This window comes from Nomascus leucogenys, chromosome 4 (genome assembly GCF_006542625.1).
Source record: "Nomascus leucogenys isolate Asia chromosome 4, Asia_NLE_v1, whole genome shotgun sequence".
NCBI lineage: Eukaryota > Metazoa > Chordata > Mammalia > Primates > Hylobatidae > Nomascus > Nomascus leucogenys.
In genome coordinates this window covers 87,334,846-87,347,340 of record NC_044384.1, presented here as the reverse complement: position 1 = coordinate 87,347,340, position 12,495 = coordinate 87,334,846, and the positions used below count along the sequence as shown (strand labels likewise).

The 12,495-nt window shown below is 63.3% G+C and overlaps 1 protein-coding gene across 2 annotated transcripts; it reads right to left on the bottom strand.

Moving 5' to 3' along the window:
* Positions 1-461: 461 nt before the first annotated feature.
* TCIRG1 (T cell immune regulator 1, ATPase H+ transporting V0 subunit a3) lies at positions 462-12,253 on the bottom strand. 2 transcript variants are annotated; one of them, XM_003273953.4, is made up of 20 exons: positions 12,194-12,253; positions 9,917-10,037; positions 9,479-9,557; positions 8,444-8,664; positions 8,276-8,361; positions 7,811-7,937; positions 7,655-7,737; positions 7,401-7,494; positions 7,055-7,267; positions 6,258-6,402; positions 3,799-3,938; positions 3,568-3,725; positions 3,400-3,490; positions 2,367-2,485; positions 2,070-2,283; positions 1,570-1,701; positions 1,292-1,396; positions 1,104-1,221; positions 693-870; positions 462-616 (listed from the first exon to the last, which is right to left on the bottom strand). In XM_003273953.4, exons 2-20 carry the CDS (start codon positions 10,031-10,033, stop codon positions 538-540), a joined length of 2,499 nt encoding a protein of 832 aa, XP_003274001.1. In that variant the 5' UTR covers positions 10,034-10,037; positions 12,194-12,253; the 3' UTR covers positions 462-537. The 2 variants fall into 2 exon arrangements, with proteins under 2 accessions (XP_003274001.1, XP_030667219.1); XM_030811359.1 differs by lacking the exon at positions 9,917-10,037 and having other exon boundaries at positions 12,194-12,220.
* Positions 12,254-12,495: the final 242 nt, after the last annotated feature.

Genomic DNA, 12,495 nt, shown 5'->3' with positions numbered 1-12,495 from the left:
AATGTCTGCTGCTAGGGACAGCCTCTGCCCTTCCTGGCAGGTGTGTGGCCTTGGGCGTGTGACACACCATGGCCCTGCATGGAGCACTGGCCGGGGCTCAGGTGCCCCAGACTGCTCTGTACTTCCAGCCCCCTGAGGCCCGGCACCAGGGCATGGATATTGGCACCGCTCCCAACAGAGAGTAACCCAGACACTTGCTCACAGCCAGTTGCACACCTCCAAGGATGGGGAGCTCACTCCTCTGACCCGGCCTGGGAAGACATTTGCTCATTCCAAGTTAGAATGTGCTGGAAACATCTCTCCTTGGCCCTTTTCTGCCCCTTTCACCCCAAGAGTCTGACATTATTTCAGATCTGCTGCAGGTCCGGGCCTCGGCTTTTTGAGGTCCCAGATCCTATACCATACCTTCTACCCTGCCACCTGCCTCAGCTAAAAAGGAGGGAAGAGAGATGAGACATCACTGCCAGGGCGGACCGTCTTTATTCCTCTCCTGCCTCAGAGGTCAGGACGGGAGTCTGGCAGGACCTGCAGTGGGCCCTAGTCATCTGTGGCAGCGAAGGTGAAGGGACTCAGCTTGTAGCCTGTGCCCGAGTAGAACTTGTTCTGGAATTCCACCCTGGGGGTGAGAAGCGGAGGGGTTGGTGAGGGGAACTCCCGCCTTGAGCAGCCCAGGCCAGGGGGTGGTTGCTCACCAGTGCAGCCGCAGGGCGTGCAGGAAGGCCGAGAGCCCCTCCATCACCAGCAGGATGGCCACGGTCATCACGGCAAAGGTGGCAAAGATGGGGACCAGCACCACGGCCGCCACGCCCACCTCCCGGCCTAGGCCCAGGCCTGTGCGCATCACCATGGCCCACAGAACCTCGGACAGCTCTGCGAGCAAAGAAGGAGACAGTGGGGGCCCACGGCAAGTGGGTGCCTGCCAGCCCCTACCTACCTGCTGCAGCCTGAAGCCCTCCCTGCACAGGGGGCCGGCGAGGGACCTCCTTGGACAGTCCCACTTTACAGAGGGGAAACTGAGGCCCAGAGAGAAGCAACCCGCCCAGCCAGCAGCGGTATGTGAGAGCCGGGAGCTGGGGCCGGCCGTCGGTGGCTGGGTCACTCACGGGCGTGGGCCAGGCTGAGGGCCCACAGGCGCAGGTAGGAGGCGGTGTTGGAAACGCAGCCCAGGCAGAACTCGATGGTGTGGATGGCCTGGTGCATGAGCACCTCAGAGGGGATGAGCTGCGGGGCGCGTACAGTGAGGGCCAGCGGGGCCTCAGCCGTCCCACCCCTAGGAAGGCACCGCACCTACCTGGGCCTCCTCTTCATCATCCAGGCCCCCTGCCTTTTCCTCATCGGAGCTCCAGCCATTCACAGATGCGTCAGGCAGGTCCAGCAACCTGGCCTTGTCTTCCTCCTGGGGCATGAGCAGGCAGTGTTGGCAGCACTCCAGCCCCAGGAGGTCCCCCGCCACCCGCCAGGCCTGCTCCTGGCCACTCAGGAGTCCGTGAGGAAGCGAGGAGTCAGGGACACACCGGACAGTGGCCTCTCCTCCCAAGCAGCCCCCCACACCTTAGGCCCCGGTCCCACCTGTCGGCCAGCGGGCCTCCTCCGCAGGCGGTGGCGGTGGCGGTGGCGGCGCAGCAGGTGCAGGGGTGTGCCAAGCAGCAGGACGGGCACCATGGCCAAGGCCAGGACCACCAGCATGGCCTGGACCACCTCCTGCCAGGGAGAGGGCGAGAGTCAGGGCGCCCCTGCTGTGCACACCTGCACAGGATCTTGAGTCACAGCAGTCACAGGGCCCAGAGAGCCTGCGGTCGCTCCTCCCTCCAGGGCCCCCGGGGGCTCCGTGCCCTCACTGAGTGAGGATTTGGCTCCATAAGGACTCCTGGGGGAAGGGACCCCAGGTTCCCAGCACCACTTGTGCCACCTGCTAAAGATGCACACCATCACCTCTGACAGCCCTGTCTGCATGGCCCGGGGCCTGCATCCCCGTTTCTTGGATGAGGATCTTGCAGCTCCCAGTGGCCCAGTGGCCGCGGGGTCCCCATCAGGCCATGTGAGCCCGGCCCCCACCAGCCGCAGCCCACCTGCCGGGGGTAGAGCCGCCGGTTGGTGGGGCTGTGGGAGAAGAGGAACATGTTGATGAAGTGGATGAGGATGCTGGGGGCCGAGGCGGCGCTGGCAGCTGAGACACACAGCCACTTGTAGATGACTAGGAAGACGAGGTAACCGAAGAGTCCCAGCAGGAAGGTGAGCTCCGGCAGCGTCTCCAGCAGCAGCCGGTGCCTCTGGCCAAAGTGCCTGGTGAGCAGAAGGGAGGTGTGCTTACTGGGGCCCACTCTGGCCTGCCAGCCTCCCGTCCCCTAGGCAGCCTTGGCCCTCACATGTGGTTGAAGACTCCGAGGACCACCCCAAAGGCCATGTGCACGACACCCAGGATGACGGACATCTTCATCTTGAAGGAGTTGAGGAAGCTCAAGTGGTTGGCAGCCAGGCTCCAGACCTAGGGTGGCAGCAGGGGCTGGCTGGACTCAGGGGCTCCCTGGCCATCACTGCCAGGAAGTCCCTGGCCCGAGTCACTCTCTCACCACCCTGTTTTCCCCCTCGGAGCCTGCAGCCTCATCCATCACCCACCCACCGGGGGGCAACAGAGCGCAGATGGGCCAGCTGCCACGGTGCCAGCGTGGGTGACCTTGGGCATGGCCTCTGTGCCTCAGTCTCTTCTTTAGGTGAGGATACTGCTAACGTGAGGCCCACGGGGTCGTTACGAGGTTCAAATAGAAAATCAGGCCAGGCGTGGTGGCTCACGCCTGTAGTCCCAGCACTTCGAGAGGCTGAAGCAGGTGGATCACATGAGGTCAGGAGTTGAGACCAGCCTAGACAACATGGTGAAACCCTGTCTCTACTAAAAATACAGAAATTAGCCAGGCATGGTGGGGGGCGCCTGTAATCCCAGCTACTCAGGAGGCTGAGGCAGGGGAATCGCTTGAACCCGGGAGATGGAGGTTGCAGTGAGCCAAGATCACACCACTGCACTCCAGCCTGGGCAACAGAATGAGACTCCATATCCAAAACAAAAAAAAAGATAAGAAAGAAAATCACTTCCACAGAGCCACAGAGGGTTGGGAACAGCGCTTGGCACAGTGCAAGCTGCAGACTGGTTCCTGTCCGGTCTCGCTTTGCCTCTGCACACTCAGGAGACTGGTTCCTGGCTGGTCTCGCTTTGCCTCCGCACACTCAGGGGACTGTGATGCAGGCTCCGCAGGGCAGGAGGCTTGTCTGCCTCTTGTGCTGAGGAAAGGGCCTGGCACACAGGAGTGCTCAGCGACAGTGCTGCAGGACGGCTGAACCGAGGGGACCCCCAGCCCCCACTCCCAGCTGCCTTCACCACCCACTGACACTCCATCCAGGACTCACAGGGTCGATGCCAAAGGGGTAGGGTCCCAGGAAGACACCAGTGACGTTGGGATCCAGGGTAAGCATCGTATGCTGGGCCAGGAATGCATCACTGCAGCAACGGAGGGCAGGGTGGTAAGGGCTGCGGGTGCTGCGGGGCCCCCGGCCGGGCTGGGGCTCGGGCCTCACCTCCAGCCAGACTGGTTGGCCATGGCGGCCACACTCCAGCCCGAGGGGAAGATGCTGGTGGCGCGACTGAAGCACTCGTTGTAGATGAAGCCGGTGTAGACGGAGAACAGGCCCATGAGCAGGAGCAGGTAGCGGCCCCTGAAGAAAGTCTGCCAGATCTGGGGGGCAGAGGTGTGGTGAGGGGCTGCCTGGCCCTGCTACCCTCATCAGGACCCCAGCCCGGCCCCTCACCTCGTTCTGCGCGGCCTTCACAGCTGGCCGGTTCTCCGCAAGCACCATGGCCAGGGCGAAGAGGAACATGAGCAGCCCGTGGCCCACATCCCCAAACATCACAGCAAACAGGAAGGGGAAGGTGATGATGGTGTAGGGAGCTGTGGGCAGAGGTGGGTGAGCTGGGAACCCCCGAACACACCAGCATCTGCCTCCAGGCCCAAGATGCCACGGAGGCCCTGCTGGCCTGCAGTCAAGAACCCACCACTTAGCAGCCAGGCACGGTGGCTCATGCCTGTAATCCCAGCACTCTGGGAGGCCGAGACGGGGGGAACACCTGAGGTCAGGAGTTGGAGACCAGCCTGGCCAACACAGTGAAACCCTGTCTCTACTAAAAACATTAAAATTAGCTGGGCATGGTGGCAGGTGCCTGTAATCCCAGCTACTCAGGAGGCTGAGGCAGGAGAATCATTTGAACCTGGGAGGCGGAGGTTGCAGTGAGCCGAGCTCGAGCCACTGAACTCCAGCCTGGGCGACAGAGTGAAGATTCTGTCTCCAAAAAAAAAAAAAGAAAAGAACCCACCACTTAGGAGCTGTGTGACCTTGGCCCAGCCACTTAACCTCTCTGAGCCTCCATTTCCCCATCTGTAAAATGGAGGTAACACCAGGCCACTTCATAAGGTCTCTGCGGGCAGCACCGGCCAGCTGCTGGAGCCACAGGAAGTTAGCAGCTTCAGCTGTTGCTGTTCCCAGAGCCCTACACAGAAGCCAGAGAGGACAGGGAGCCACAGGTGGCCCCAGCTGGCACATGGCAAGTTCCAGGAGGCCGAGCTGGTCGCTTCAGCTCTGAAGTCTCGACTTCCCATCAGTAAAATGGGAACAAGTCCTCATGGGAGGCAGGAGGACCCCAACATACACACTCTGTCAGGGGCTGTATTGTGACCCCCAAAAAGATACACTGGAGTCCCAACCCCCAGGAACTCCAGATGTGACCTTCTTTGCAGACAGGGTCCTTACAGAGGTCACTGGGTTAAGATAAGGCCATTACAGTGGGCCCTAATCCAGTGTGCCCGGTGTCCTTATGAAAAGGAACATTTGGACCCACATAGAAGGAGAACAGCATGTGAAGATGAGGACGGCCGCTCCAAGCCCAGGAGAGAGGCCAGGAACAGATCTTCCTGGACAGCCTCAGAAGGAACCACTCTTGCCAACAACACCTCATCATCTTTTATTTTTTTAAGATACAGGGCTTGCTATGTTGCCCAGGCTGGTCTCGAACTCCTGGACTCCAGAGATCCTCCTCCCACCACAGCCTCCCAAAGTGCTGAGATTACAGGCATGAGCCAGTGCGCCCGGCCCCTGCTGACACCTTGGTCTTGGACTTCCAGCCTCCAGGACTGTGGGACCATGTCTGCCCCTTAAGCCACCAGCCTGTGGCGCTTTGTTACAGCTTCCCTGGCAAACACATTGCCCCGAAGGTTGGTGCTTTGAGCTGGCAGTATTCTATCTGCCGCGGGCCTCCAGGCAATGCTCTAGCTGCACCAGCCTCTGCCCACATGCAGGGGAATCCCCAGATCCAGCCCCGGGACACTGGCCCTGCAGGAGCAGCAAACCCCCCAGTGCCACCAGTGACACTGAGTGGGGGCCCAGCCCATAGCATGAGTATGACGTGGTGGAGCCCCTGTCGGGAGGGGACTTGGTCACAGGTCAAGGAGGGGCCCTGCCTCACCCAGTGGGCAAGAGTCAGGGTGCTTGGGCCCCCAAGGGGCTGTGTGGGTGGATCGTGGGTGGATCATGTGTGGTCGGGGGTTCAAGACCAGCCTGACCAACATGGTGAAACCCCATCTCTACTAAAAATATGAAATTAGCCAGGTGTGGTGGCGCATGCCTGTAATCCCAGCTACTTGGGAGGCTGAGGCAGGATAATCGCTTGAACCTGGGAGGTGGAGGTTTCAGTGAGCCGAGATCATGCCACTGCACTCCAGCCTGGGTGACAGAGCGAGACTCCATCTCAAAAAAAAAAATAAACTGTGCGACCAAACCAACCACACCACAGGCTGCCCCTGGCTCCAGCTTGCAGTCTCCAACAGTCACTAAGCTTCCCGACATTCCTCTGAGGTTTGCGCTATTATTTCCATTTTGCAGGTGAGGCAGCTGAGGCCAGAGAAGCTAACAAATGTATCAAAGTAGGCGAGATGGGTTTCCAACCTGGGCCATGCCCACCGCACAGCCTCTGTTCTTTGCACAAGCCCATGCCAGCTCCCTTGTAAACTCAACAAGGGGGAGTTGGCTGGGGGCCGACATAAAGCCTCACACTGGCTGCAGAGCCCAACAGCCCCTCGGGAGTGATGGGATGTGCGCCTCTCATCCCAGGAGGGCAGGCCAGGCCCAGGATGGAGATACCTCCCCCTCAGGCTCACACCCACCCAGTGGGGCAGCTGAGCCTCCCAGAACACGGGTAAGGGCGCCGTGGCTCTCACCGGGGTTGACCTCCTGGTAGCGGCCCACGCCGTAGGCGTCCACAATGCCCTGGAAGCTGGCCGTGAAGCGGTTGGTGCGGATGAGGGTGGGGGGCATGTCCCGGCAGGGGATGCGGTGAGCCACGGCGCTCACTCCCTCCTCCATCTGGGCACCAGGGCAGAGACAGACCAGACTGGTGGCGGGGGCCTTCAGGAACCCTGGGATCCCCAGCCAGGCCCAGCTGGAGATGCAGAGCCCTGTGGGGGCTCACTGGGCAGCCCCTTCCCCTCTTTCTGACATGAGATGATCAGCCCTGCTCTGCCCTGGTGGGGGCCCAAAGACACCACATGGATTGGCAATTGCTTGGGAAAGGCAAGCGTGCTGCCTCCTAGGGACGGCCCAGGAGAAGGAGCCCAGCCTCACCCGCAAGCACCTGCTGTGTGCAGAGGGTGACCCCGGAGGCAGGGGCATCACACCGGTTCCACAGACCATGAGCAAGCCTAAGGTCACAGGGGGGCCTGGATTGGAATGAGGCTTCTGACTTTAAAACTGTCCCATGCAGCCTCCAGGGACTCAGGAAAGTCAGGGTAGGGCTTGCTGGGCCAGGGCCATCAGGGCAGACTCCCTGGAAGAGGTGGGCCATGGAGGAGGCTGGGAGAAGAAGGAGCCCCTGGGCAAAGCCCAGGTGCAGGGAGCCAGAGGCTGGAAGTGAGGCAGAAACACCCTGGCCTGGTAGGAGGGGCGGGTGGGGAGCTGGCGAGGGCTTGGGTAGGAGGGGTGGGCGGAGAGGGGGTTAGGCCTCAGGCTGTGTGCTCACCGAGCTGTCCCGCAGGGCCTCCTGCAGGGCGGGCAGGTCTCGCACGGAGCACCAGGCCTCGGCAATGAGGCACTTGTGCGTGGTGCTCACGCTGCATTGGTTCAGGGCCAGGTACACAGCCTTCATCTTGTGGACCTGCACCTGCCCCGGCGGCAGCAGCTGCAGCACCCGGCCCAGCACCTGGCTCAGGAACCGCTCCGTCTCCCCGAGGACCTGCGCCAGAGCGGGCAGTCAGCGGGGGCTGGGCGGGCAGGTGGGGCAGCTGGGCTGGGGGCACCCACCTCCGGGAGGCCAGGCCAGGGCACCCACCTCCTGCACCCACCTCCAGGAGGCCGGGGGCACTCACCTCCTGCAGCTCCTGGCTCTGCTGCTGCAGCTGCTGCAGGGCCCCAAGGCGGGCTTCCTCCTGCTCCAGAAACGGGAAGACGTGGCAGTGGAAGCTGGAGAGAGGATGCGCTGCGTGAGGGGCCCAAAGGACACAGCTACGAGACTCTGAGTCTGAAGGGAGCTCATGGGGAGGAGTCACGATAGGGCGGGCTAGGAGGTGACAGCAGGGGCCTGGGGGGCAGGGCGGTGGGGCGGGTGTTCCCGGTGACTCACCAGTCCGTGATCTTGCGGATCTTCTGTCCGATCTGCTCGCCCCAGTAGGAGATGAGGAAGGCCATCCACGTGGCTGGCTCGCCCTGCAGAGCAGGCTCAGTTGACTCTGGGGTCCCGCTCTGCCCAGGACCCCCCAGCCCAGCGCCAGCTGCTCACCGTCACGGGGTGCTCCAGCGGCTGCTCCAGCTCCCTGAAGCTGGCGATGAGGAAGCCGCGGCAGGCCCTCCAGAGCAGGCGCTCTAGGGCAGGGGCCTTGTGGGGCTCCACGGCACCTGCCACAAAGCTGGCGGCCACAGGGCTGGGCAGGGCTGCTCCAACCTCCCGCCCTGCCTCCCCCACCAGGCCCCCCAGGCAGGACCCTGCCCAGCACGGGCAATCAGGCAATTGGGCACACTGGCCCTGCCCACAGGGGAAGGCAGGAGGCCTCCCGGGCAGGGCCAGAAGAGGAAAACCCCCCAAGGCCAGGGCTTGGGACTGTGGGAAGTTCCGGGCCTGAAGGAGGAGACAGGGGCAGCCTGGGAGAGCACTGGACAAGGAGTCGGAGCTCAGCCTGGCCCAGCCCAGCGACTGGCCAGGGGTTCTGGGCTGGCCAGAAAGGGCATGAGGTCATCCCTCACTCACTTGACCCTCAGGTCCTGGTGCGGCCCCCCGGGGGCCTGGAGCAGGGGCGTCCTCTCTGAGGCCCTATCGGTGTGGGCGGCTGCCAGCTAGGAACCCAGGAGCACCATGAGCCCTGGGCAGGACAGCCCCTCCCCAGCCCCCCAGTCTCCTGCCTGGGCTGGAGCTGACCTGAGGTTCATGGCCCTGGCCCAGCACAGCGGCGTGGAGCTGCAGCTGGTGCAGCTGGGCCCGCAGGGCCTGCTGGTTGCCCCGCACATCCCGCAGCTCCTGGGCCAGGCGCTCCGTCTCCTCCTGGATGCGCAGCAGGTCCCGGGGTGGGGGTGCTGGCAGCCTCCCCTCAGGCGGGGGCAGAACCAGCCCAGCCCGCCGCACCTCCTCCTGCAGGAAGGCTGGGCGCAGAGGAACGGGAGTGGGGTGTAGTCGAGGTTGTCTCAACAGCTGAGGACCCCACCTGCTGCCCTAAACTCCATCGGCCACCAGCTGCTGGATTCACCAGGCGGAGGCGGCTGGAAAATCCTGGCCAAACTTCCATCCAGAAGCTGTGCTCCCCTCCCTCTGAGCTCAGGTCTGGGCTGGCTCTCCCTCCCCAGTCCCTTGGCCACCACTCAGAAGAGGGCCTGAGGTCTCCCCACAGGCTGGCCCTCGCGCTGCAGGGCTTGGGACCGGAGCTGGCGTGAGTCCTGTGTCTGCCTGATCGTTGAAAAGCTGTAAACTGCACCAGCAAACACAAAACCCAGCCTGCCCCATGCCCCTGCCTTGGTGCCCCACAGGCTCCTCCTGAGAGGAGTTGCCCAGGGCAGGGGTCCCTTTTGCCTGCTCCGTGGGGCTACCCAACCCTAGACCCTGGGCCCCACCTACCCCAGCCCAGCTGTAGAGGAGAAAGCTCGGTCTGTGCCTCTTCCCTGCTTAGAAACCCCTGTGGCTTCCTGGCGCCCACAGGATGAAGTCCTGGGCTCTTATGCTGTATTCGAGGCCTCCCCAGCCAGCTCTGCCCTAGGCCCTCTGCTCAGCCCACACAAGGCAGCCACCTTCGCAAGCACACTTCACAGATCCCAGCTGCTCTGTCTTGGCCCTGCAGGGCCCTGCATGTACCTCCCTTCTCTGCCTTCCACCTGGCAAACCCAGACTCTTCCTTTGAGATCAGAGTTGGCCTATGCCTCTTCCAGGAAGCCTGTCTGGAATGTAGGCCTGGGATCAACTCACTGAAGGTCTTCTCCAGCTCCTCGCAGCGCCGAACATCAACCACAAAGCGTCTCTGGAAGGCGCTCACCGAGGCGTTGAGCTGTGGGTGTCACACGGAGGGGTCAGTGTCCCAGGAAGGGGGTCGAGGAGCTCTTCACCCTACAGCCCAGGCCTGACTCTCCCCAGGCCTTAGCTGCCTCCTCCGGAAAGGTGCTGAGTGCCCTGGGAGCCGCAAGACGCAGATCAGAGCACAGACCAGACCCCACGCCCCGGGAGGGCATGGGGAGGAGCCAGCTCAGGGGCCTCAGCCGTGGGCTTCCCATGAGCAGTGCCCATGGCAGGGGCCACTGGGGTTCAAATGGGGCCAGGGCCCTATGCGGGGGACGGTCCCCATCCTGGACTGGCCTCCGGGCTAACCTCGGCAGTAGCCCCCTTCCCACGCCTGCCCACCCGACTCACGTCTCTGAACTCCACGAGGCCCAGCTCGCCCAGCCGACTCACGCAGGTGTAAGCGGCAGCTGTGGGCAGAAAGAGCTGGACCAGGGCCACCTCCTCACTCCGGAACATGGAGCCCATGGTCCTGTGGGTGGACACGGATGGGGGCCAGTCAGGGGCGGACCACAGACAGTTCCCAACCACGGGCACCTGTGCACCTTCACTCACTGAATCCTGGAAGCTGCTGCTACCACCCCCATCTGACAGAGGTGGAAACTGAAGCCTGGGCAGGCTTGATGGGGTGCTGAGGTCACGCAGGAAGTAAGCAGTGGGACTGGGAGACCCCAAAGCCCACCCTCAGGCCGACCTCAAGCTCTCTCCTGGCTTGCTCTGCCTACGGGGACCCCCGCCCCTACCTGCAGCGTCTCCCAATGGCACCGGCTCCACCCCCACCTTCACTCCGGCCTCCCTTCTCTCGGGCTGCCCTCATGCTAGAAAGGACCCCACTGGCCCAAGCACTTAGGCCCAGGGCTGCCCCGGGGGTGGCTGGAGCCCTCCCTGCTCCCTGTGGGGCTGCATGTGCTGAGTGGTAGGCGCGGGCATCTCCACCGGGTACCCTGGGGCTGGCCAGGGAGCACTGCTGTGGGGGGGCCGTCCCCTGAGGCCCGGGCCGCCTGGCAGCAGCCGCAGCCTTCCAGGTGTTGAAACCGACAAAAGTGAAACTGCAGAATGGCAGGGAAGAGCCCGGGGCCTTGCTCAAGGCCGATGCGGGATGGGGGCGGGTGCCAGGCCACCTCCAACAGCCCTGGATGCTGGGGCCCCTCCAGCTCCAAAGCCACTGCTCTCGGGGCCCAGGGCCCCTCTGTGGAACTCAGTTGTTTAGCTCGAAAATTAGGGGGAGGGGACAGGCCTGGTCAGGGCCCCGCCTGCCCAGCCAGTCACTTCCTCCCCTGGGTCTGGTTTACTTAACTCTAAATAGGGAAACGCAGCCCCAGCCCCAGCCTGGGAAAGGAGAGAAGGAGGGAACGAGGGAACACTGAGCAGATGGTCCAAGGCTGCAGGTGGGCAGGGCAGGGGGCTGTGGGGCTGGGTTCCATCCCTAAGGACCAGGCCCAGCCACAGGGCAGAGGGACTTGGAGCCCAGGCTGAGATTGGCTGTGTGACCTTGGGCAAGTCTCTCACCCTCTCTGGGCCTCTACTTCCTCTTTGAGTGAATGCGACGTGGCATCCCTGACAGAGACAGGATCTAGGGAGGTGACAAAAATAACCAGAGCCCCCACTGAATCCCTTCATCCACACGACCTCACACTAATCCCTGGGGGGAGAAATCCTTGGGGAGGGGGCGCTGCGCCTTTTACACAGGACTCCACTGACACTTGGAGAGGTAAAGTCCAGTGTTACGTGCCCAGCACAAAGGGTGAGCTCGGAGGAGGGTTGCGGTCTGACCTGGCTCCCTTTGGGGCTGTGCTGGCTAAATAAGAGGGTGCGGGGAATCAGCTCTGGGGATCTGGGGAGGGGTCACCCCTGGCTCAGGGCCATCAGGGCTCCCACAGCCACTATGCCGAGGGCTCGAGGGCTGGGCTCCTTCCAGCACTTCCCAGGGGGTGGGGGAACAACCTGTAATGGGCGGGGGGAAGGGTGTGGGGACGTGATCAGCCCCCGCGCCTGGCATGTGAGGCTCCACTGGCTCACCCCCTACCCCTGTCCCTGTTGGTCCCCGCTCTAGCCAGAAGTCACCCAGCCACTTTTATGGTGCAAATGAATACGCCTCCATCCTGCAGCCCTGGAGTCCAGGCTCCAGCCCACTCCTCACCCTGTGCCCCTTTCCTGGCCCCTCATAAGGCTCCTCCAGGAACCCACCAGGTCTCTCCGCACCTCTGCCCTCCCCTCCAGATGATGAGAAGGCAGTAGGAGAGGGTCTGGCGCCCCCTCCATTCCAAATGGGGTGGGCTCTGGAGTCAAATGACCCAGCTGGTCTCCAGCTCTGACACTTCCTAGTTCGGTAGCCTCAGCTTCCCCATCTGTAGAATGGGTCCCTCCCTCCAAGGAAGAAGCAGTGGGGAAAGCTCCGCGCACACCAGGCCCGGGAACGCTGGGCTCCGTTGGCCAACACCCCATCCTTCTCCTCCTCCCTTGGGGATCCTCCGTGGCCCCCGGAAGGCCTGACACCCGGCGGGGTAGCGGGCTGAGCTGCATTCACGGAGCCAACTGGGTGGGGCGCCAGGATCCCCTCCCCGGGGCAGGAGGAAGAGGGTGGGCAGGAAGAGCTGGGGCTCCGCAGACCCCAGCGGGGGCACTCACCCTGGGTGGGCTGCGCGCCGGGCCTCCGCTGCTGGCTGTCCCGCTGGCTGTCCCGCTCCCGCGCCGCGCACTCCCGCCCGTCCGGGACTCAGCGCCGCTCACTCCTTTCCGGGCAGGCGGGACGACGGGGAGGGGCCAGGGACGCCCCGCCCCCGGCCCAAGCCTCCACTGGAGTCCAGGAAGTCTGGGGGAGGCTGAGCCCAGGCTGTGGCCTCGCGGACGGGTCTTGAGGCTCTTAATCCCGGAGAGGAGGCCGGGAGAACGGAGCGGATAACAGACCAGTGCCAACCGCGCGCGTCTAT

Bases quoted from the DNA above. Each gene is read 5' to 3' on its own strand.
- TCIRG1 (XM_003273953.4), bottom strand. From the start codon at position 10,033: ATGGGCTCCATGTTCCGGAGTGAGGAGGTGGCCCTGGTCCAGCTCTTT. The intron at 3,939-6,257 runs GTGAGAGCCACG...CTCTGCCCACAG, and splicing joins CTACCAGGAGGTCAACCCCG to CTCCCTACACCATCATCACC. The intron at 2,486-3,399 runs GTGAGTCCTGGA...CTGCCACCCTAG, and splicing joins ACCCCTTTGGCATCGACCCT to GTCTGGAGCCTGGCTGCCAA.